At 41.3% G+C, this 22,821-nt stretch overlaps 4 protein-coding genes and 2 long non-coding RNA genes across 6 annotated transcripts; 2 read left to right on the forward strand and 4 right to left on the reverse strand.

Annotated features, from left to right (window-relative positions):
- Nucleotides 1-739: 739 nt before the first annotated feature.
- Nucleotides 740-4,470, forward strand: LOC103519922 (peptide-N(4)-(N-acetyl-beta-glucosaminyl)asparagine amidase; the record flags this gene model as incomplete). The annotated part of the gene is given in 4 exon segments (XM_008485010.2): nt 740-952; nt 2,750-2,925; nt 3,464-3,567; nt 4,300-4,470. Coding segments are annotated over 4 exon segments (664 nt in total), but the record flags the coding sequence as incomplete, so codon positions are not given.
- Nucleotides 1,449-2,274, reverse strand: LOC113471801. The gene is made up of 2 exons (XR_003394356.1): nt 2,116-2,274; nt 1,449-1,610 (listed from the first exon to the last, which is right to left on the reverse strand). It is a non-coding gene; the product is annotated as an uncharacterized LOC113471801 (long non-coding RNA).
- A 1,223-nt stretch (nt 4,471-5,693) lies between the features above and the next one.
- Nucleotides 5,694-7,677, reverse strand: LOC103519923 (zinc finger protein 423-like). Its single transcript, XM_026831229.1, has 3 exons — nt 7,417-7,677; nt 6,197-6,372; nt 5,694-5,700 (listed from the first exon to the last, which is right to left on the reverse strand). Exons 1-3 carry the CDS (start codon nt 7,486-7,488, stop codon nt 5,694-5,696), a joined length of 255 nt encoding a protein of 84 aa, XP_026687030.1. The 5' UTR covers nt 7,489-7,677.
- A 490-nt stretch (nt 7,678-8,167) lies between these two features.
- Nucleotides 8,168-9,900, reverse strand: LOC113471803 (G-box-binding factor-like). The gene is made up of 2 exons (XM_026831230.1): nt 9,705-9,900; nt 8,168-8,665 (listed from the first exon to the last, which is right to left on the reverse strand). Exon 2 carries the CDS (start codon nt 8,663-8,665, stop codon nt 8,168-8,170), a length of 498 nt encoding a protein of 165 aa, XP_026687031.1. The 5' UTR covers nt 9,705-9,900.
- Nucleotides 9,901-10,916: 1,016 nt separating this feature from the next.
- On the reverse strand, nt 10,917-21,230 carry LOC103519924 (zinc finger protein 423 homolog). The gene is made up of 7 exons (XM_026831231.1): nt 21,198-21,230; nt 20,032-20,247; nt 19,922-19,938; nt 19,559-19,763; nt 12,641-12,814; nt 11,664-11,924; nt 10,917-11,258 (listed from the first exon to the last, which is right to left on the reverse strand). The coding sequence occupies exons 1-7, from the start codon at nt 21,228-21,230 to the stop codon at nt 11,022-11,024; spliced, it is 1,143 nt and encodes a 380-aa protein (XP_026687032.1). The 3' UTR covers nt 10,917-11,021.
- Nucleotides 21,231-21,930: 700 nt separating this feature from the next.
- LOC113471802 lies at nt 21,931-22,567 on the forward strand. The gene is made up of 2 exons (XR_003394357.1): nt 21,931-22,146; nt 22,437-22,567. It is a non-coding gene; the product is annotated as an uncharacterized LOC113471802 (long non-coding RNA).
- Nucleotides 22,568-22,821: the final 254 nt, after the last annotated feature.

A 22,821-nucleotide genomic window follows, 5' to 3' on the forward strand; every position in this document is an offset into this window, starting at 1 on the left:
TTTTTTTTTTTTTTTTTTTTTTTTTTAGGCTGGCTGGCAGGATTTTCACTTGAGCTCTTCCACCCAACATTATTTCCCCCTTTTTAAGAGGTCTGATAGAGGAAACTGGAACACCAGAGGTTTAATCATCCTAACAATCCCGAAAGGGAAGAGAGAAGGAGGACAGGATAAGAGAAAACTAGTCGTTCTAAGAATGAACCTTATCCGTTCAGCATAAAATCCGTCCCAGGCGGGAACCGAACCTTCGATCTATCCTTTAAAAAAAAAAAAAAAAAAAAAAAAGGGTTTGAAGCCACTGCCTAATATCCGAGCTAGTTGAATTCCTAACATCCTTATTATGTTTTCTTTTTCAGACAATCGACCTTATCACCAAATCGTCGTCACTACCTAACACACTGCCTAATATCTGAACTAGTTGAATTCCTAACATTCTTATTATGTTTTCTTTTTCAGACAATCATCTCTATCACCAAACCGTCGCCACTTCCTAACCCACTGCCTCATATCCGAACTAGTTGAATTCCTAACACCCCCTTCAGTCCCGGAGGGTGAGATGGGGGGAAGGACCTCGGGGTCTCTAGAGTGGAGATAACCCACTGCCTCATATCCGAACTAGTTGAATTCCTAACATCCTTATTATGTTTTCTTTTTCAGACAATCGACCTTATCACCAAACCGTCGCCAATTCCTAACCCACTGCGCCGTATAAACGGGGTACATTCTAGTCTATATTTTTCAGACAATCATCTCTATCACCAAACCGTCGCCAATACCTAACCCACTGCCTAATATCCGAACTAGTTGAATTCCTAACACCCCCTTCAGTCCCGGAGGGTGAGATGGGGGGAAGGACCTCGGGGTCTCTAGAATGGAGATTGGACAGGGGGGAAACCAGTGGCGACCAGCCAGGGTTCACGTTTCAACTCCGCGATGATGATTTCGTGCAAAACACGTGAGTTTGTACATATTTTTCTAACCTTTTTTTCGGTAATTATTCAGAAGGCACGACAATGAAAAAGAAAGCTCCTTTTTGTGTTTAACCTAACCTTATAATAACAATGGTCACTACACAAATTGTGACCGATCCTTTTTCTGTTTAACCCAATAACACTGGTATAACCCTATAATAACACTGGTCAAGTGGTCACTGCTCATTTGTGACAGCTCCTTTTTGTAGCAATTTTTCATTGATGTTACTTGTGAACAAGTACCTTCTTTTTACTGATGTACATAGTACATACAAGGATCATAAGGAGTAAGGATAAATTAAAAAAATATCAGACAAAACTTCCTTGATTTTTAAGAGGTTTGACAGAGGGAACTGTAACTGCTATGGTCTTATCGTCCCGAAATCGAAGAGAGAAGGAACGAACCTTATATTTTTAGGATAAATTTCGCCTCGGGCGGGAATCGAACCCGCGACCTAGCGATTTAAACGCGCACGATGATTTGGAACGGACTCGGTTCTGCCGAATGCGACGTTGTCAGACTCTGCCGAAATATCTGCGCATGTTGCCAAGCGTTGCAGCCACGCCCTAGGGTCAGTTTACATTCGATGGTGAGGTGACGAGATTCGGCGAACGACAGGGAGTTGAGAGTGAGGAGGGGCCCTGAAAGAAGAAAAACATATGGTAATTATTCAGAAGCCACGACAGAAAAAAAAAGAAAGCTCCTTCTTGTGTTTAACCTAACCCTATAATAACACTGGTCACTGGTCAAATTGTGAAAGCTCTTTTTTGTGTTTAACTTAACCCTATAATAACAATGATCACTGCTCATTTGTGACGGTTCCTTTTTGAAGCAATTTTCCATTGACGTGACTTCTGCACAAGTACCTACATTTAGTTCTGAACAAGTACCAACAACATTGAAATAAAGACAAGCTGCCAGCCACCAGCCAGTGACCTGGTTTATTCCATAAGTTTTTTAGAGTGTAAAATCTTCTTTGTTTGATTCTAAGTACTAGGTAGCGGGTTCGATTCCCGCCCGGGCTGATCTTTATCTTAAACACATAAGATTCGTTCTCGGAAGGCTGGCTTTCGCCTATCCCTGTCCTCTCATCGATTTCGGGACGATAAGACCTTAGCAGTTACAGTTCCCTCTGTCAAAACTTACCTTGTCCTGGACTATTGAATATTTTAGTTTCTTCCCGTTTGTCACTAGATATTGTCCATTCTATGTGTCCATCTTCATATATTGCATGTGATACTTTGACTTCCACTGAAGCTACGGGTTTGGTTAGGGCGCTGAAGTCTAACTTCCATTTGATAGAACCTGCGGGTTTGATTCTAAGTACTAGGTAGCGGGTTCGATTCCCGCCCGGGCTGATCTTTATCTTAAACAGATAAGATTCGTTCTCGGAAGGCTGGCTTTCGCCTATCTTTTTCCTCTCTTCGATTTCGGGACGATAAGACCTTACCAGTTACAGTTCCCTCTGTCAAAACTTACCTTGTCCCGGGCTATTGAATATTTTAGTTTCTTCCCGTTTGTCACTAGATATTGTCCATTCTATGTGTCCATCTTCGTATATTGCATGTGATACTTTGACTTCCACTGAAGCTACGGGTTTGGTTAGGGCGCTGAAATCTAGCCTCCATTTGATAGAACCTGCGGCTATTGTATTGAGATATTGGGAAAATCCTACAATGCTGCAATGAGCACCAAAGTTGTGATATAATAACACAAAGAAACTACATTTACATTTTTACTTTTCTTTTCTCTTATTAATCTTCTTCTTCTACTTTTTCAGTTTCTGTCTAGAATATTCACCAGTGACGGATGGTTACTTTAAGAATAGACACACCACTAATTTCACTAGTAATGAACCGCCACTGATTACAACCTGGTCTAGTGGGGTGTATTCCACTCAGAATGTATTCCGTAAAGTAGAGCGGGATTGGAAAATGGTCTATCTCTGTCGAACCGGTAAGTGTCACCCGTCCTGATAGAGGATGGGGCCGGCGTTGCTTAACTTTTGGGTAATCTCTTGGAGGGTTTCAGCAGTCATTATATATAAGTTCTGTGGGTCAACTTGATAAGGAGAACCAAAAAGGCAGATATATTTTGCAGAACTTCAAAGATCTTTTGAAGTTCTGCAAAATATATCTGCCTTTTTGGTTCTCCTTATCAAGTTAACTTTTGGGCGTTTAGTTTATAGCCAAAAATGAAGAATACTTACCCCCAAAGAAAGAAAGAAAAAAAAATAGGTTCTAATTTTTATAACTTCCAAGGTTTTCAGTAACTGGGATTTTAGCTTCTACTGAATAAAACTCTTTAATTTATTAAAGGTGTAGAAACACACTACCCTCACGTCACGGGAGCTCATGGGTAGTCAGAAAGATAAGGTTTCAAGTTCTCGCATAATATAGTAGGTAAATTCGTTCATGATAGCCATACTGTTCTCACGTCACGTGACGTGATAGTGTGTTTCTATTTTAACGCCCTTTTCTAATGTCTCTTCCAGAAAAGTCCACCGCAGGTTCTATCAAATGGAAGTTAGACTTCAGCGCCCTAACCAAACCCGTAGCTTCAGTGGAAGTCAAAGTATCCACACTTCCCTCACGTCACGTGAGCTCATGGGTAGTCAGAAAGATAAGGTTTCAAGTTCTCGCATAATATAGTAGGTAAATTCGTTCATGATAACCAGACTGCCCTCACGTCACGTGACGTGATAGTGTGTTTCTATTTTAACGCCCTTTTCTAATGTCTCTTCCAGAAAAGTCCACCGCAGGTTCTATCAATGGTCCAGTGGTAACGCGCTTACATGCCATGCAGAAGGTCCCGGGTTCGAATCCCACCATCGACAAAAAATTTGCACTCGTTTTTCGATTGCAAATATTTCATTCAACGGGTTACTTTCTAGTAATACGCTTGCTTGCCATACAGAAGGTCCCGGGTTCGAATCCCACCATCGACAAAAAAAATTGCACTCGTCCTTCCTATTGCAAATATTTCAACGGGTTACTTTCTGGTATTAATTACGCTTGAACGCTTGCTTGCCATGCAGAAGGTCCCGGGTTCGAATCCCACCATCGACAAAAAAAATTGCACTCGTCCTTCCTATTGCAAATATTTCAACGGGTTACTTTCTGGTATTAATTACGCTTGAACGCTTGCTTGCCATGCAGAAGGTCCCGGGTTCGAATCCCACCATCGACAAAAAAAATTGCACTCGTCCTTCCTATTGCAAATATTTCAACGGGTTACTTTCTGGTATTAATTACGCTTGAACGCTTGCTTGCCATGCAGAAGGTCCCGGGTACTGGACCTTACTTCTCTTAACTTTCCTTTTGGTTTCAGATCTACTCTCCTATTCAAAAACGCTGGATACACTGCGACCCATGTGAGGCTAAAATGGACTCGCCCCTACTGTATGAACGAGGCTGGAATAAAAAGCTGACCTATGTGCTAGCAGCCTCGGTAGAAGAAGTACAGGTAAGAATAGACTCTCAAGTGGATGGTAACCAGTAGATGAGATTAACGCCATAGGCGTTTTTTACCACTTAATTCTCACTAGGCGTCCACAACGGAGAACTGACCATCGACCCTAGCCTAGTCTCGCCCGAAGAGAAAATAAACAAATCAACGAGGTTCCAGACTCCGTTGTGATCGATTCCCGCCCGAGGCGGAATTTATCCTAAAGACATAAGGTTCGTTCTCGGAACGGCTGAATTTCTCCTATCCTGTCTTCCTTCTCTCTTCGATTTCGGGACAATAAGACCATAGCAGTTCCAGTTCCCTCTATCAAACCTCTTTTTTAAAAAAAGAATCTTATTAGGTGGCCGTATCTTTTGAAATAAAGCGGAAAATTTTAGAAAAATCGAAAAGTAAGAGAACTTTGTTTGCCTTTCTGGCCTTCCAGAAGGCCCAGATAGCAATCTGGGTTAAATCTCAGTCCTCAGAAATTTAAAATCTCATAAAATAAAAAGACATATCACAGGTATTTATTTAATAAATAATAATTTTATTTTATAGTTTTAACTATGTGTGTTCTGCTTTAAACATTCATGCTTGTTATGTTCAAGAAACATAATATTGAGATTTCAACTAGATAACATAATGAGGTTATTTACAACAAATAAAATGTACAGAGTATATGTTTACAAGTGGGAGAATGACCTAATGGCCCAGTGTCCGACATTTGAAAACATCAACAAATGTTTACAAACAATACCTAAATATGTTTGCGATTCCATTTTTCACCAATGTTTTAATTAGAGATTGAATTTAATGGTCCAAAAATGGTAATTAAATGATTAATTCTGGATTAAATGAGTAAGATATTGTAGAAAAATACTGGGATGCTGGAAAAATGACCTAATAGTCAATACCTCCTGCATTTGTAAACAACAAATTTAAGTAAATGAGTCAAATATGTTTACAAATATTTTAATCAAAATCCCAGTTACCTCATTGAAATCTATGAATATGTATTAAATTGCTACTTTTTGGACGATTAAAAACATCTAGTGAAATCTCTGATTTAGTCATATGATGAAACTCGTCAAAAGAGTAGTGATAAGTTTATAACCAGAGAAAAATGTACAAAGTATATATTCCCAAAGAAACAATAAATATTTGAAAATATGTTTGCAAATTAAATAAGTTAATGTGTACAGTTTAATAATATTTACAATTAAATAATACATTTAAAACCAAACAATAAATAACGCGTTAAAGAGAAAGTCTCATGTTCAGATCCTGAAACAAACATCAATATTTACAGATCTCACTGTACAAAATAAAATAATAATAAAAAAAAAAAATGTACAAATAATTTATTGGCTAAGAATAAAAATAAAAAAAAATATACAGAATACAAAAACAAAAGTTTGGTGATAAATGTGTGAGGAGAGGGATAGGGGTGTCACACACACACACACACACACACACACACACACACACACACACACACACTATTTATTCTATATATAGAGAGAGGTTCACACACACACACACACACACACACACACACACACACACACACACACACACACACACACACACACACACACACACACACACACACACACACACACACACACACACACACACACACACACACACACACACACACACACACACACACACACACACACACACACACACACACACACACACACACACACACACACACACACACACACACACACACACACACACACACACACACACACACACACACACACACACACACAAATATACTGAGTCAACCAAAATACTCAACCTACCTTCAAACGTATGCTCAATGAGATGCGCCTGGAGCGCCCCCCCGTCCGGGTAGATCTGACAACACAGCCTACACTCATGTACCGTGACCAAGTGGCAACACTGTGCGTGTGTCTGTGCTTCCTCCTCCATGTCGAAACTGAGCTGCGAAACAGAATGGAACAGGTGGATTGTTAGAAAGAAACGGAATGCAACAGGTGGATTGTTAGAGAAAGAAACAGGTGGATTGTTAGAGAGAGAAACAGGTTGGTAATTATTAGACAGAGAAATTGGAAAAAAAGAGTAAATTTCGTTACTTTACTTTCCTTCCTATATAGGTTAAGGAAAGTATTTCATTACATTACTTTCCTTCCTATATGTTAAGGAAAGTATTCCATTACTTTACTTTCCTTCCTATATGTTAAGGAAAGTATTTCATTACTTTACTTTCCTTCCTATATGTTAAGGAAAGTATTTCATTACATTACTTTCCTTCCTATAGGTTAAGGAAAGTAAAAAAATGGTAATAGTTACGTCTCTTTTCGCCCATCTTATGAGGGACATTCTAGGACACAGAATCTTGTAAAGTCCAATGTGGCGGATAATTCATCGCATCTTGAAAAGAATGTACAAAAGACTACTCTAAAAAGCCTAGTTAGCTTGGTTGGTAGAGCGTCTGCCTTGTAAGAACCATGGCAGGCCGCTCGTTCGATTCCCACCCGGGGCGGATTTTATCTTGAACGCATAACGGGAATCGAACCCGCGGCCTAGCGCTTACAAGGCAGACGCACTACCAACTAAGCTAACTAGGCTGGCATTTCGTTACTTTACTTTCCTTCCTATAGGTTAAGGAAAGTATTTCATTACATTACTTTCCTTCCTATAGGTTAAGGAAAGTAAAAAATGGTAATAGTCCAATGTGGCAGATAATTCATTGCATCTTGAAAAGAATGTACAAAAGCTAGTTAGCTTGGTAACTTGGTTGGTAGAGCGTCTGCCTTGTAAGAACCATGGCAGGCCGCTCGTTCGATTCCCACCCGGGGCGGATTTTATCTTGAACGCATAATGTTCGTTCTAGGAACGGCTGACTTTCTCCTATCCTGTCTTCCTTTGCTCTTCGATTTTGGGACGATAAGACCTTAGCAGTTACAGTTCCCTCTGTCAAACCTCTTAAAAAAAAATGTGTTCTATTCTATTCTATTTACTTACCGGACACTGAGGACAAGGGAACGCTTTCGCCTTCTCTCCTCCTCCTCCTCCCCCTCTCATCATTTCCATCATCTTCCTCAACTCTTTCTCACTCCTCTTATCCTCGCGAGAGTGAGCACCAAAACCCCTCTCACTTCGCTCGCTCCCGAAATTTCCCTTCAAGCTGGCAACACTGGTGGTGAACGTTGCGCTGTTGGAGAAGGTGTTGGGGGACGAGGTGAAGTTGGCACCACTGGACGGAGTTCCGGAGAAGTTGGCAACACTGTTGAAGAATAAGAATAGAATATGATGATTTGTAGGTAGGTATGTATAATTCATCAGTATATACTTGTCAGAAATGGATAACACAGGAGCGATACAAAAAAAAAATCCTTTTATTTGTTCCAATCGCGCAATACGATTGATTCAAAGGAGCCTTACTCCCTTTCAGCCTTCCAGTCAAGGGTAATCCTTTTATTTGTTCCAATCGCGCAATACGATTGATTCAAAGGAGCCTTACTCCCTTTCAGCCTTCCAGTCAAGGGTAAGATATGCCTTCGTTCAGAAAGGAAGCAACAGTTGATTTTAGTGCGCAAGGCGCCTTAAATTATACCTAAGTAGCAAAGCTTTGAACAAGCAAGAAATGCCGATAAGGGAGTAAGGCTCCTTTGAATCAATCGTAGTGTGCGTTTGGAACAAATCCTTTGAACCTATTTGTTCCAATCGCGAACTACGATTGATTCAAAGGAGCCTTACTCCCTTATCTGCACCTTTAATCCATATCGCCTGCCATTTTGACATGCTTGTCTCTATATTCTATGTCTTCTGCATATTTATCTCTATGCTTCTCATTCCTGTCTCTTGTTACATCCATTTCTTCTACGGTTTTGGCATATTTGTCCACATTTCTGCTTCTTGAGGCTTCATACTTGTCATTTCTGTCATCCATTTCTTCAACTGTTTTGCCATATTTGTTTTCGTTGCTATCCATACTGTGTTTTCTTCTTTTGACTTCCTTGTGTTTGTCTGTGTGCTCGTCTACACCATTTCTTCCCTGACTATGTTGTTGGCTTTCCGAATTAGACCTGTGTTGATGGCTTTCCGAATTAGGTCTGTGTTGTTGGCTTTCCGTTTTGGTTGGTTTTTGTGACTCCGAGTTGGTTGGTTTGGACGAAGTTCGCTGTTGGCTCTTGTAGTTTTGTTGTTGGTGTTGTTCCTTCATTTGTTGGTACTGTTGGAGGGACTTCTGGTAGTGGAAGTAGTTCGACATCTGTGAACACGGATAAAAAATGTATCACGATTACTTTAAAAATTTGATATAAAAAAAAAATCAAATCAAATCTCACAAGCTTCGTGGCAAAGCAGAGCTTTTTCACAACTTTTGTGGATATCACAGCATTACTAAGTGCCTCCTTTGCAATCAATTTCCATCTTTCACGAATCTTTTTACACTGGTAATGCCGCCACTGGTCGCTACTCGATTAAAGTAGCCACTCAATTGTTCACACGACCCTGAGTGCTCCCCGAACTCCAAGCACGGAGCCGAAAAAACTTCGACCCCACCGGGAATCGAACCCGGGACCTCCGGCATGCAAGCCTAGTGTGTTACCCACTAGGCCACGGAGGTTACTGTTTAGGATTCTGTTTAGAATGAATTTCGCTCCAAGTGAGAATCGAACCCACGATCTAACGGTAAGGCATCCGCGCTACTATCCAAGCTAACTAGGCTTACGTTTTTTAAGCCTAGTGTGATACCCACTAGGCTACGGAAGCTACTGTTTAGGATTCTGTTTAGAATAAATTTCGCTCCAAGTGTGAATCGAACCCGCGATCTAACGGTAAGGCATCCGCGCTACTATCCAAGCTAACTAGGCTTACGATTTTTTAAACTTTATTTCATTTTAACCTTCGTATAAGCAGTTACTGAAGACTTTACATATCTTCATTTTAAGTCTTTTCGTTCCTCACCTTTTCATAATTCGCGCGGCCTCCGTCCTCCGTATGTCCGAGGCTATGGTTCTCTAGTTCCGTCTTGAAAAAAAAACCTCTGAATTCTATTCTATTATATTCTATTCTATTCTAATTCTATTCTATTGTATTCTATTCTATTCTAATCGTATTATATTCTATTCTATTCGATTCTAATTCTATTGTATTCTATTCTACTCTATTCTCTCCTATTGTATTCTACTCTAATCTATTGCATTCTGTTCTTTTCAATATTATTCTATTCTATCCTATTCTATTATATTCTTATGAAGAAACTTTTACGAATTCTTACGAACTTGTACGAATTCTCACGAACTCACCTTTTCATAATTCGCGCGGCCTCCGTCCTCCTTATGTCCGAGGCTATGGTTCTCTAGTTCCGCCTTGAAAAAGAACCGGGCCGGACATCTTACACACTCATAACTCCTAGCGGACGGCCCATGACAACGGATGTGAGATTGGAGGCCTCCCACGGCCGTGAACTGGGTGAGACACACGAAGCAGGTGTACGAGGAGAGGCCTGGGGGAGTGAAAGGGCATTTTAAGGAATTTTAATCGTGTTAAGCATATATGCTTGTCACAAATGTCGTTTCATGCGCTAAATTTTATGACTTGACTTGGACTCGAACTACCAACCTGGAACTTGTTTTTAAAGGTTTCATAGAGGGAACTGTAACAACGGAGGTCTTATCGTCCCGAAATCGATGAGAGAAGGAAGACAGGATAGGAGACAGCCAGCCGTTCCGAGAACGAACCTTATCCGTTTCGGATAGTGTTCTTTCCGGGCAACATTGTACCTGCGACCTGTCTTCCTTCTCTCTTTGATTCCGGGACGATAAGACCTTTGCAGTTATAGTTCTCTCTGTCAAACCTCTTGAAAAAAAAAGTAGAAGTTTATTTTCCTTACGTGAAACTGTTTTGGTCTCACTTTTTTCTCTTCCCCTAGACTCCCTAGAGCGCTATTCTCTCTCTCTCTCTCTCTCTCTCTCTCTCTCTCTTTCAAACAAATATGCCTACTGGGTGAACCAAATATTGGTACTGTAAACCAAATAGAATAGAATATACCTTGTTTATCCTGCCAGAATGAGACTGAAAAGTCCCTTTACTCCCGCAGTCTAAACAAGGTCTTATATATCCGCCACTGAAGCAAACTTACCTTACAATGGGTCTTACTTTACAATGTTTCTTACCTTACAATGGGTCTTACCTTACAATAGGAGAAAAGGAATTTTAATTGTGTTGAGCATTAAATGCTTGTCACAAATGTCCTTCCTCGCTAAATAAACTACGCTAAATTTAATGACTTGACTTGGACTCGAACCACCAACCTCCAGATCCAGAGTCCACCGTGCTAACCACTACACCACTGAGGTTGGTACCTTACAATAGGTCTTACCTTACAATGGGTCTTACCTTACAATAGGTCTTACCTTACAATGGGTCTTACTTTACAATGTTTCTTACCTTACAATGGGTCTTACCTTGCAATGTGTCTTACCTTACAATGGGTCGAATTACGGTCAACTAACTTACCTTACAATGGGTCAACTTACAATGAGTCTTACCTTACAAGGGTCAACTTACAATAGGCCAACTTACAATGAGTCAACTTATGTTCGGTCTTGCCTTACAATGGGTCAACTGACAATGGATCTTACCTTACAATGGGTCAACTTATGTTCAGCCAGTCCCGTAGGCGTGGGGTAAATCTCGTCACATATATTACACTTGTGTTTCCCCCCCTCTCCGCCCCTGGGCACTACCACATTGGTAGTACTAATTGCCGTGCCGCCAACTGAGTGGGTGCGCATGTGCGCCTCTAGCTCTGCGCGTGACTTGAAATTTTCTGCACAGTATGCGCAGGATAGACTGACCTGTGTGGAGAAAGGAAGGTTTGGGTTAGGGATTACTTGCGCAGGTATACGCAAAGTGGTATCTTACGTGCGCAAAGTGGTATATCTTTCGCCTACAAAACCAAACCTATGAAAGTGATACAGACAAGAGAGGATCTCTATTCTCTAATTTTCATAAGTTTGGTATTGTAGCCGACTACACGCTACTAAACACACCATCACCTCACGTCACGTGAAGTCATGGGGAGTCAGAAAGACGTATACATGTAGTTCAAAGTTTTCTCATAACAATGTAGGTAAATTCGTTCAGGACAGCCACACTACTATCGCGTGACGTCACGTGATGCTAGCATGTTTCTACCTTAAAAGGAGCTCCTCTACACTTTCAATTAAAGACCCGGCTTGGAATTCATTTCTTTCCCTTACCTTTCCAGTGGATTTACTCAGGTGCAGTTTCCTATGGGCCGCCAGCTCTGGCTCACTCAGAAAGTCCTTCCGGTCACACAGGTCACAAAATAACGCATTCTGATTGGACGATGAAGAGAATAGAGCATTTTGATTGGACGAAGAAGAAAATAGAGGGTTCTGATTGGTGGGTGAAGAGATGTGTAGAGATTTGAGGGTGGATGGAGAGAGGGCGGGAGGTTTGGCATCGCCGCCTTGACCTTGAGCATCAGTGGCGGATAGCTGAAGAGGAAAGAAAAATTGGAAATCGTTCAGTCGTTATCATCCTAAAGGCAAAGCCTAGTTGAGACTGTGGCGCTCTCTACAACACGAAACACAATCTTACACAGAAATGCAACGCGCGCAGGATCTCGTTTCCTTACAATTTCCATCTCTGAAACTGAAAGGGTCAGCCTAGTTAGCGCATGTGGCATCTGCCTTGTAAGCGCTAGGCCGAGGGTTCGATTCCCGCCCGGGGCGGATTTTATCCTGATGGTATAATGTTCGTTCTCGGAACGGCTGGATTTCTCCTATCCTGTCTTCCTTCTCTCTTCGATTTCGGGACGATAAGATCTTAGCAGTTACAGTTCCCTCTATCAAACCTCTTAAAAAAAATAATAATAATAAGCAACGTTGCGCGTAAACACGCGCATGGGTGGTCATCTGGCAATAGCAGTTACAGTTCCCTCTATCAAATCTCTTGACAAAAAGTTCCTTTTTGTGTTTACCCTAACCCTATAATACGAGTCACTGCTCATTTGTGACAGCTCCTTTTTGTAGCAAATTTCCATTGACGTGACTTGTGACCAAGTACCCAAAAGGAAGCTTTCTTTTTCATTGTAGCTTCTGAATAATTACCTAGGGTTAGGTTAAACACAAAAAGGAGCTTTCTTTTTCATTGCCGTGACTTCTGAACAAGTACCGCCACTCGGGGCACACAGGTGGGTGGACGGACTTACCAGTGCGGGATGGTGCGTTGTCAGATGGGTCTCCAGTAGGAACTGTACACGGAACGTCTTAGGGCATAGGGGGCACTGAAGGGGGCCGGCAGTGTGCTCGTGCAGATGAAGTTGAAGTTCAGACGCGGAGTGGAACTGACGGAAACAGAAGATGCACTGAAGCAGTGGCGGAGCCTGGGGGGGGAGAGAAGAGAGAGCAGATTACAACACAGATCTTCTCCTAAGTGTAGATGTTGTTCAAACTGATCAAACATTGAGGCCAGCTATTTAGTGAATGACTAAATTTATTCAGAACAGCCAGCCTAGTTAGCTTAGTTGGTAGTGCATCTGCCTCGTAAGCGCTAGGCCGCGGGTTCGATTCCCGCCCGGGGCGGATTTTATCCTGATGGGATAATGTTCGTTCTCGGAACGGCTGGCTTTCTCCTATCCTGTCTTCCTTCTCTCTCCGATTTCGGGACGATAAGACCCTAGAGTTACAGTTCCCTCTGTCAAACCTCTTAAAAAAAAAAAAAAAAAAAAAAAAAAAATCAAAGTATTTGTAGATCATCATCTAGCTCAATTTATTATGTGTTCAAGAAACCATTGCTTAATCGTTGTCTCTCTCCCTCTCATTGCTATTATTGCTGTGTTGCCAAGTGTGTCGGCTAGCTTTGAGAGGTAGGGGAAATGGATCATTTGCGGTCCTGCGCTCATTGTAGAATGGATAGATTTGCGCTAAATCATTTGCGCTCGTAAACTTGGGTGTTTGGAGTACCTATTTGCGCTCATCGTAGAAAGAATAGATTTGCGCTAGATTTTGATCATTTTGCGCTCATGCCCATTTGGAGTGATTGGCGCTGCTGGGGAAGTCATATTATTTCGCGATTTTCGCGTGGTATTTTGATGAGTTGACTACCTATAACTCTGCCTGTAATTCATAAGAACATCATCAGGAAGAGTTGTAAAGCCTCCTATTCGCTATGGATATGATTGAATTTTGTTTGTGTTATGAGAAGAGAGATGTGTAGAATGGTGGCCAGTGATTATTAAAGATCGAGTTCAGTTTATATTCTAATTTTCACCAAGTAAGTTACTCTTAAACACAGGACCCACATTTCGATTCTGAAATTTCGACCCGATTCCAATAGGCTGTACTTTCTTGTTAAAGCTAATACCACTAGATGAGCTAATCTTGGCTTCTATTTGAAAATTAGAGTAGGAGGTACCTTTCTAATGTGTAATGAAAAAAATGAGGAGGAGGAGGAGAAGGAGGAGGAAGAGGAGAAAGAGAAGGAGGAGGAGGAAGAGAAGGAGGAGGACGAGAAGGAGGAGGAGGAGAAGGAAGAGGAGGAAGAGAAGGAGGAGGAGGAAGAGGAAGAGGAGGAGGAGGAGAAGGAGGAGGAGGAGGAGGAGGAGGAGGAGCTAGGTATTTCCAACTTCCATGTGTATGCGGGCCACATGCTACACTGGCAGGTATTTCACTGGCCACATTTACAGGGGGCAGGCCCAGGATTTTCTTCAGGGGAACGGGGGTGGATGTTCCATTTTCGGAGCCCACCCCAATGTAAAAGAGCAAAAATCAAGCCCGAGGGGCCCATCCTAAAATACGTAACCCGCGGGCTGCTAATTGGAAATCACTGTCCTAAGCTAATAATGGAAAGCTGAAGTTTGTTGAGTATATTCCCAATATGTTCTAGATGTGCGTTAAGAGAGGAATTTTGTCGAATTCTAAACCGATCTCGAGTTATGATCAATTTTCCGTGACGTAACATGGGTCACGTGCTAATGCTGTACGAGTATACCGACGAAAAATGTGAGGATGTTTTCAGATTCACAAAAAAAGAGTTCACTTTCACTAGATTAGTCAGCTCCCATGGCGTAGTGGTCACTGCGCTCGCCTTGCACGCGGGAGACCCGGGTTCGATTTGGAGGAGGAGGAGAAGGAGGAAGAGGAGGAGGAAGAAGAGGAGGAGGAGGAGGAGAAGAAAAGCACAGAAGCACACACGAAATTGCATTACATGAAAAATAACTCAAGTACCTACATATCCTACTGGCTAATCTAATTATTTCAGAATCCAGTATCTACTTAGGTATAATTATTCCAGTATCCAGTATGCTCTCGGACACTCACACAAAACATACGGGGAAAAAATCTTCTTCGTATAAAAATCCCCATTATACATCCCTCCCTCCCTCCTCCTCCTCCTCATATAATTTCCCTCTCAACATCAGGTGCCCCCATTAAAAACCACAGGTGAAAAATTAAAGCTTGCTTAATGTACTATTATTCCAGTATGCTCTCGGACACTCACACAAAACATACGGGAAAAAAATCTTCTTCGTAGAAAAAAAAATCCCCATTATACATCTCTCCCTCCCTCCTCCTCCTCATATAATTTCCCTCTCAACATCAGGTGCCCCCATTAAAAACCACAGGTGAAAAATTAAAGCTTGCTTAATGTACTGTTTCAACTCCAAAAGGGAGGAAAAATAGGTCATAAGTATACGGGAAAACTAGAGAGAGAGAGGGAGAGAGAGAGAGGAAGAGAGGGAGGAAGAGGATAGAGAAGGGAGACTTAGGAGAGGGAACATGGGAAGAGAGGAAGCGTGATGGAAAGACTATAAGAAGAGACAAGAAGGGGAGAGATAAGACTGAAGAAAAGGGGGAAGACTAGGAAGAAAAGGGAGAGAGAGGGACATAAGGAGGTGGGCAGACAAAGACAGAGAAAGAACTTGAGAGGGAGGAGAGAGAGAGAGAGAGAGCTTGAGAGGGAGGGGAGGGGGAGGAGGGTTAGGTAGAACGCGAGAAAATTATACTAATTTAATGTTAGAAGGGAAATGCAAGCAGTATACAATTCAAAAAACATGGATAGAGGGAGGTGAGAGAGAGAGAGGAAGGGAGAGAGAGAGAAAAAGAGAGAGAGAGAGAGAGAGCAAGTAGGTTATTTAATGTATGCTCTTCTTGACTTAGTAAAATAAGAGTAAAAGATAATAAGTGAGAGAGTGAGAGAGAAAGAACTGAAAGGGGGAGAGAGGAGGAGAGGAAATGAAGTATCACAGAAATGGAAGAGGAGAAAGAGAGAGAGAGAGAGAGAGAGAGAAAGAGAGAGAGAGATTCGAACTTTAGGATACCTACAGTTCGGCCCGGGTAGGAATCAAACCCGTGACCTATCGCTTACAAGGCACCGTTCATGCTTCTCTTCCCTTCAATCTTCAATTCTAGTCTATTCTATTCTATTTTGTAGTTCTATTCTATTCTATTCTACACCGGATACCCAGCTACATAGGTATTTTTACCCAACTAACATACTACTTCTTGTCTAAAAACTGAAACTGAAAATCTAAAAACAAAAAAAAAAAATGGGAAGTCTTTCTTTTCTCATTTTTAAAAGAAACCCCCGTAGCAGCAAGACTTTAAGAGAAAATTCTGGTTTCCTTCCTGAAGTCATAAATTACGAGAGAAAAACTAAAGAAGAGAAGGAAAAAGAAGAAGAAGAGAGAAAAGAAGAAGAAAAAGAGGAGAAAAAGAGAAAACGGAATGAAATATTGATAGATGGTTTCCCCTTTCTTTCTTGCGTTCTTTTTCGTAGATTTTTCGGTGTTCTTTTTTCATAGATTCTTATTTTCTATCCCAAACAGGGGGGGGGGGAATTCCTCAGAGAACATTTTGCACTACCTACTTTACTTTTTAGGAGAGAAAATGGCCTGCAGCCCAGCCTAGCCTGTCTTCTTACCTCTTGAACCTGCAGCCTGTCTTTTCGGTAAATACCTACCTGACTAACTTTTTGCAAGTCACCATTTTTGGGTGTTCAAAGACTCCAAAGGGTGTAAACTTGTTGTATAGGTACTTACTAAAATGGGAAGTTAGATTTACGTAGTACCTACCTACTGGTATGTATTACCTGAGTAACTAATCAAGTAGGTATATTCCTAAAAGAAGAAGAGAAGGAGGAGGAGGAAGAAGAGGAAGAAGAAGAAGACGAAGAAGAAGAAAACGAAGAAGAAGAAGGAGAAGAAGTAGAAGAAAAACAGAAAGTCTATTTCTTTTCAAAGTTTCCTTTTCCACAGAAAGTGTTTTTCTAAGGGAATGTTGCTTTTTCGGGAGTTCTGCCCAAGTCCTCAGGGTACAATCAGGAGTCTCTTGGGGTTTGTGAAAAGTTAGAAAAGGAAACAGGAGGAGGAAAAAGCATGGAGGAGACGAGGAAGAAGAAGAAGGCGAAGAAAAGGAAAAAGAAGAAGAAAAGGAAAAAGAAGAAGAAGAAGAAGAGAAAGATGAAGAGAAGAAGCAGGAGGCCTAGGAGAAGGAAGAACACGAGGAAGAAGGAGAAGCAGAGAAAAAAAGGAGAAGTATAGGAGTAGGATAAGACGAAAAATTAGGATGAGGAGGAAAAAAGAAAGGAAGAGAAGAGAAGAAGAAAAAGCCGAAAAAATATCTATCAAATTTCAAAGCTTCTTTTTCTTTACATTTCGGTTGTCTTGCCATTTTGACAGTCATGAAAAATTCCCATCATTACGGTATAAATGACTTGGTTCACCACAAAGAAAGCTAGATTAATTCCTAGCTAAAACCTCCAGTGCCTACTTGATCGAGGGAAATTTATCATTTCGTAGAGAAGGGGATTTTAATCTTACGGCTCATTTACCTCCGAAAATCCCTCAAAAATCCCCCCCAGCATTTTGTCTTTGACACCTAAAATAAAACTGATGGGTACCTGCACACCTTGTAAGCCAGGAAGGGTGACTTTTTCTCCTCCTCTTTCTCTTTTTCTTCTTCTTCTCCTCCTTCTTTTGCCTTCTTCCTTTTCTTCTTCTCCTTCTTCTTCTCCTTCTTCCTTTTCTTCTTTTTCTTCTTCGTCATCTCCTCCTCCCATCCTTTTTCTTCTCCTGCTATTCCTCTTTCTGCTCCTCCGTCTTCTAAACTTCTTTCTTCTGCTTCTTCTTTCTTTTTCTTCCTTTTTCTCCTCCTCTTCGTTCTCCTGCATTTTTTTTTCTCCCTTTCGCCCCATCCTTTTCCTCCTTCTCTTCCACCTTTTTCTCCTCCTTCCTCCTTGTTCTCCTCCTTTGTTCCTTTTAACCTTTGAAAAAAAAGCTCTCTCAATCTAGTTGTATACCTATGTAGGTATGTAGAATTGTAGATATTATTATTATTGTTTTCATCAAAGCTGGGAGCTTTTAGCACTTTTCTCCCTCTCTCTCTCTCTCACTTTTTCCCTCCTCCTCTTCCTCCTCCTCCTCTTCCTCCTCCTCTTCCTCCTCCTGCTCCTCTTTCTCCTCCTCTTCTTCCTCTTCCTCCTCTTCCTCTTCTACTTCTTTTTGTCACCCTCTTCTCTTTCTCCTCTCTTTTTTTTTTTTCATATTCCTATGTACCTACCTTCCGCCATAGTTTGTGCTTTCTGGGAAAAATTAGTGATTTTTTTTTTTCTTTTTGCTCTTTTGCCTTTCAGATTAAAAAATCCATCACACCTCTACTAACAGCCTAGCTACAATTATTTTAAAAGCTCCCTTGTTTTGCTTTCTCTCTCTCTCTCTCTCTCTCTCTCTCTCATCAAAGCTTTCAGAGATTGTTTCATGTAGACCTTTGACTTTTCTGGCATTCTCTCTCCCTCTTTCCTTTTTTTTCTCTCGCTCTCTTTCCTCTCCTTCTTTCGCTCGCTCTCTCTCTCTCTCTCTCTCTCTCTCTCTCTCTCTCTCTCTCTCACATACATAAAATATTTTTAAGATTGGCCAGTTGTTTTTTCTTTTTCTCAGCTGTCCAATACTAGCAAACCTCTTTCCTTCTTTCTTTCTGCCTTTTTCATTATTTTTTACATTAATATGAAAAATTAAAAGAAAGGAAGAAAGAGAGAAAAATCGACTTTCCTTATCCTGTTGAATGATGTTTCTTTGGGTGTTCAATTGTTCATCTATTGTAACTCTTACAATATCTCTAACCGTTTAGTCAGTATAGCTGAAAACCGCCAAAAAGCGGCCAAAATGCCGCCAAGCGTTGCACCGATCTTCACCAAAAGTTTCATATCGCATCCTTGTCATATCTGACAGTTATCGAGATATTTTGTTTACAGACAGACACACAGACGAACAGACAGACACACACACAGACCAATGGCTGAAACTTTGGATTTAGGCTCTAGGGACCTCAAAACTTGTTTTGGCACTAAAAACTGACCATCGAAAATTTGACCCGATTACATTACTTTCCTTCCTATAGGATAAGGAAAGTAAAAAAGGAGACTGAAAATGAATAAATGTTTAATAAAAGGAGAGAAGAGAGAGATTTCTTGGGCCGCTGAAATAATATAAATTTCCATAATTAAATATAAGAGTGTGGTTAGGCTGGTAGGGTAAGAAACAAAGGGAGGAATTATTTAGCCCCATCAGGAGGTCGGAGTTCCACTTGAGCAAAACCTAAAAGCCAACCTCAGTGGTGTAGGAGAACGTAAACCGTTACTCGTTACTAGTGGGACACAATTTTTGACTCTTGAATAGGTTCGCCAAAACGTGTAACATTTTCGTTACTAGTGTGACCAAAAAAAAAAGAGTCGATTGGATAACATTTAACTGTGAGATATTTCATAATCCTTTTAAGGACATTCCCGTAGGTAGTTAACGCGTTGGACTTCAGATCTATAGGTTGGTGGTTCGAGTGGATGCTCCAAATTTTAGGCAGATGGAAAAATTTAAGTAGGTATATTACAAACAAAAAATAGGATTACTTGCGCAGGTATATAATATGCGTAAAGTGAATGGGTGCGCATGTGTGCTTCGAGCTCTGCGCGTGACTTGAAATTTTCTGCACAGTATGCGCAGGATAGACTGACCTGTGTGGAGAAACAAATGTTTGGGTTAAGGATTACTTGCGCAGGTATATATAATATGCGTAAAGTGAATGGGTGCGCATGTGTGCTTCGAGCTCTGCGCGTGACTTGAAATTTTCTGCACAGTATGCGCAGGATTATGCTTGTCTCTATAATCTATGTCTTCTGTATATTTATCTCTATGCTTCTCATTCCTGTCTCTTGTTGCATCCATTTCTTCTACGGTTTTGGCATAGTTGTCCACATTTCTGCTTCTTGAGGCTTCATACTTGTCATTTCTGTCATCCATTTCTTCAACTGTTTTCACTACACGCGACACGATTTTTTCCCTGAGGACAAGTGTGAACGGGCTCTAAGGGTTTACGCCACTGGTCTTCTTAACAGTTCTTACCTTACTATGGGTCAACTTACAATGAGGTCTTACCTTGCAATGGGTCAAATTACAATGGGTCTTACCTTACAATGGGTCAAATTACGGTCAACTTACCTTACAATGAGTCTTACCTTACAAGGGTCAACTTACAATAGGCCAACTTACAATGAGTCAACTTATGTTCGGTCTTACCTTACAATGGGTCAACTGACAATGGATCTTACCTTACAATGGGTCAGCTTATGTTCAGCCAGTCCCGTAGGCGTGGGGTAGATCTCGTCACATATATTACACTTGTGTTTCCCTCCCTCTCCGCCCCTGGGCACTACCACATTGGTAGTACTAATTGCCGTGCCGCCAACTGAGTGGGTGCGCATGTGCGCCTCTAGCTCTGCGCGTGACTTGAAGTTCTCTGCGCAGTATGCGCAGGATAGACTGACCTGTGTGGAGAAAGGAAGGTTTGGGTTACGGATTACTTGCGCAGGTATAAGTGCGCAAAGTAGTATATCTTTCGCCTACAAAACCAAACCTATGAAAGTGATAGAGACAAGAGAGGATCTCTAGTTTCTAATTTTCATAAGTTTGGTTTTGTAGCCGACTACACGCTACTAAACACACCATCACCTCACGTCACGTGAAGTCATGGGTCCCCTCTACTCTCTCCATATTTTTTCTCCCTCACTTTCTTCTTCTTTCTCCCTCTTTCTCTCCCTCTCTCTCTCTCCCTCTCTCTCTATCTCTCTCTCCCTCTCTCTCTCTTCCTCTCCCTCTCTCTTCCTACCTGCCTCTCTCTCTCTCTCCATCTACCATCTCTCTCTCCCCCTCTCTCTCTTCCTACCTGCCTCCCTCTCTCTCTCTCTCTCCATCTACCATCTCTCTCTCCCTCTCTCTCTCTTCCTACCTGCCTCCCTCTCCCTCCCTTTTTCTCTCTTTCTAACTTATGTACCTATGAGTGATGAGATAACACTTTTTGACATCCTCTTGGCTGTAATGCACAGTAGGGTTTTGAGATGGGCTTTATGGCTTTTTTCCGTGATTAATTTTGACTTTTGACTAAGCACTTTGCGATTTATTTCCACAGGGAACAGATTCTCATCAGTCAGATTGAATGGTGATGGTAAAAGCTCTTGATGATTTCAGCCTAAAAGGATTTCTTGGTGAAGTTGAGGATGAGGAGAAGGAGGAGAAAGAAGAGGATCAAGAGGAGAAGAAGGTGAAAAAAACCAAAGTCAGCTAATTTAGAGGTTTGCTTTGAAATCTACGGCTCAAACCCTCAAAGCGACATACAATAATAGAGTCAAAAGAAGGCCATTTTGAGGATCAAGTTTTACCAAATTGTATAGATATGTAATTCTTTTTATTCCATTGCACTCGTACATTTGAAGTTCACCTCACTTGCTATGAGGACTTCTTTTAAAGTCATTTGAAAAAGCTTCCTATTTGTCATAATCTTGGGAGTAAAAAGTAATGAACAAAGGGAAGGCGAAAAAGAAGAGGGGTAAAGAGAAGACGAAGGAGAAGAAGACGAAGAAGGAAAAGAAACAGAAGAGGTAGAAGAAGAAGAAGAAGAAGAGGTAGAAGAAGAAGAAGAAGGTAGTAGAAGAAGAAAAGGTGAAAAGGAACACAATTTATAATATCATCATATACGGGGGAGGCTAATTTAAATATGAAAAGAACTTGAAAGATAAATAAGAGAGTTGAAAAGAGCATTTTCATCTCCCTCTCTCCCCCTCCATTAACAGAGAAGAGGGAGGAGAGGGCATTTCCCCTCCCTTCCCCTCCATTAACAGAGAACGGTGGGAGGGGGAGAAGGAGAGGTGTTTTTCTTCCCCTCCTTACCCTAAGACAGGACGGGGGGAGAAGAAGGGGAAGGTATTCTTCTCCTCCTTCTCCCCTCCTTGCATAGAGAATGGTAGGAGGGGAAGAGAGGGAGGTACTTTTCCCCTTACCTCCCTTCGTCATAATCAGAGGAGGGAAGGAGAAAAGTCAAGGAGGGAAGGGGAATCTACTTAATAAGGCGAGAGAGGGGAGAAGAGGTAGTGAGAGAAGGAGAAGAGAAAAGGAGGGGAGGGAGAGAAAAAGGAGAGGGAGGAAAGAGGAGAGGACGTGGGTATTAGGGGAGAGCAGGGTAATGGTGCGCAGCGGGTAATGGTGCGCACCATTATACTAGAAAACTGATAAGAGCTAGAGATACTCCGAAAAGTGCTGCGCTCTCGGATACGTTGCGGAAACTAAAATTCATCAACAACGTGCTTCTGTTTATTTTGATTTTTCTGTGAAGTTCACTTGTTGCTGCCCGGCGATTTTCATATTATTTTAAGGAGTCAGAAAATAAGACAGTAAGTTAACATTTCTTTATATATTTTTTTGTTCTTAGTGTTAAATTAAAGCTTTAAATCTAGTAAATTTTTCTATCCAAGTGTCATATTTTTAAAATAACTAAAACTATTTTTAAAAATTAAAAACATAATAATATTGCTGTTCGGTTAATAGTGCGCTTTTCAGCTGGGCAATAGTGCGCGGGTGCGCACCATTCCCCCTTATACAATTAAATAGCAAGCTGCGCACAAATACCCTCCATATAAATCCATGTCTTGTTTCTAAATTAATCATATTTTGTATGTTTCAGACCAAGATGCCAAGGGTATATGAGAGGACCTCAGTTAAGATGTCGTACAGCCAGGAGGATTTGCAACAAGCAATGGATTGCGTTCGAGTAGAGATGAAGCCAGTACGAGAAGCTGCAAGGAGATTTGGCATTCCGGAGTCAACACTTCGGAAGAAGCTTCTTCAAAACTCTACAGAGGTTCGAATGGGTAGACCCCCCACATTTGCACCTTCAGTTGAAGCAGATTTGGCCAGTTACATTATAACTTTGGCTAAGACATTCTTTGGACTAACACCTAAAAAATTGAGGAGTTACCCCCCCATGCGCACAGTTACCCAACCCCTGCGCACCATTACACGAAGTGATATTAAATTTTAGTTTTGTTTTTTTCCCAAAGAAGTGTTCA

This window comes from Diaphorina citri, unplaced genomic scaffold, assembly GCF_000475195.1.
Source record: "Diaphorina citri unplaced genomic scaffold, Diaci psyllid genome assembly version 1.1 scaffold3035, whole genome shotgun sequence".
Taxonomy (NCBI): Eukaryota; Metazoa; Arthropoda; class Insecta; order Hemiptera; family Psyllidae; genus Diaphorina; species Diaphorina citri.

Coding starts and splice junctions, on each gene's coding strand:
- LOC103519923 (XM_026831229.1), bottom strand. CDS start 7,488: ATGATGGAAATGATGAGAGGGGGAGGAGGAGGAGGAGAGAAGGCGAAA. Junction 6,373..7,416: donor TCCCTTGTCCTCAGTGTCCG/GTAAGTAAATAG, acceptor TCTGTTTCGCAG/CTCAGTTTCGACATGGAGGA.
- LOC113471803 (XM_026831230.1), bottom strand. CDS start 8,665: ATGTCGAACTACTTCCACTACCAGAAGTCCCTCCAACAGTACCAACAA.
- LOC103519924 (XM_026831231.1), bottom strand. CDS start 21,230: ATGACTTTAAAAGAAGTCCTCATAGCAAGTGAG. Junction 20,248..21,197: donor AAGTCCTCATAGCAAGTGAG/GTGAACTTCAAA, acceptor TTCTCCACACAG/GTCAGTCTATCCTGCGCATA. Junction 11,925..12,640: donor CAACGCACCATCCCGCACTG/GTAAGTCCGTCC, acceptor TTTCCTCTTCAG/CTATCCGCCACTGATGCTCA.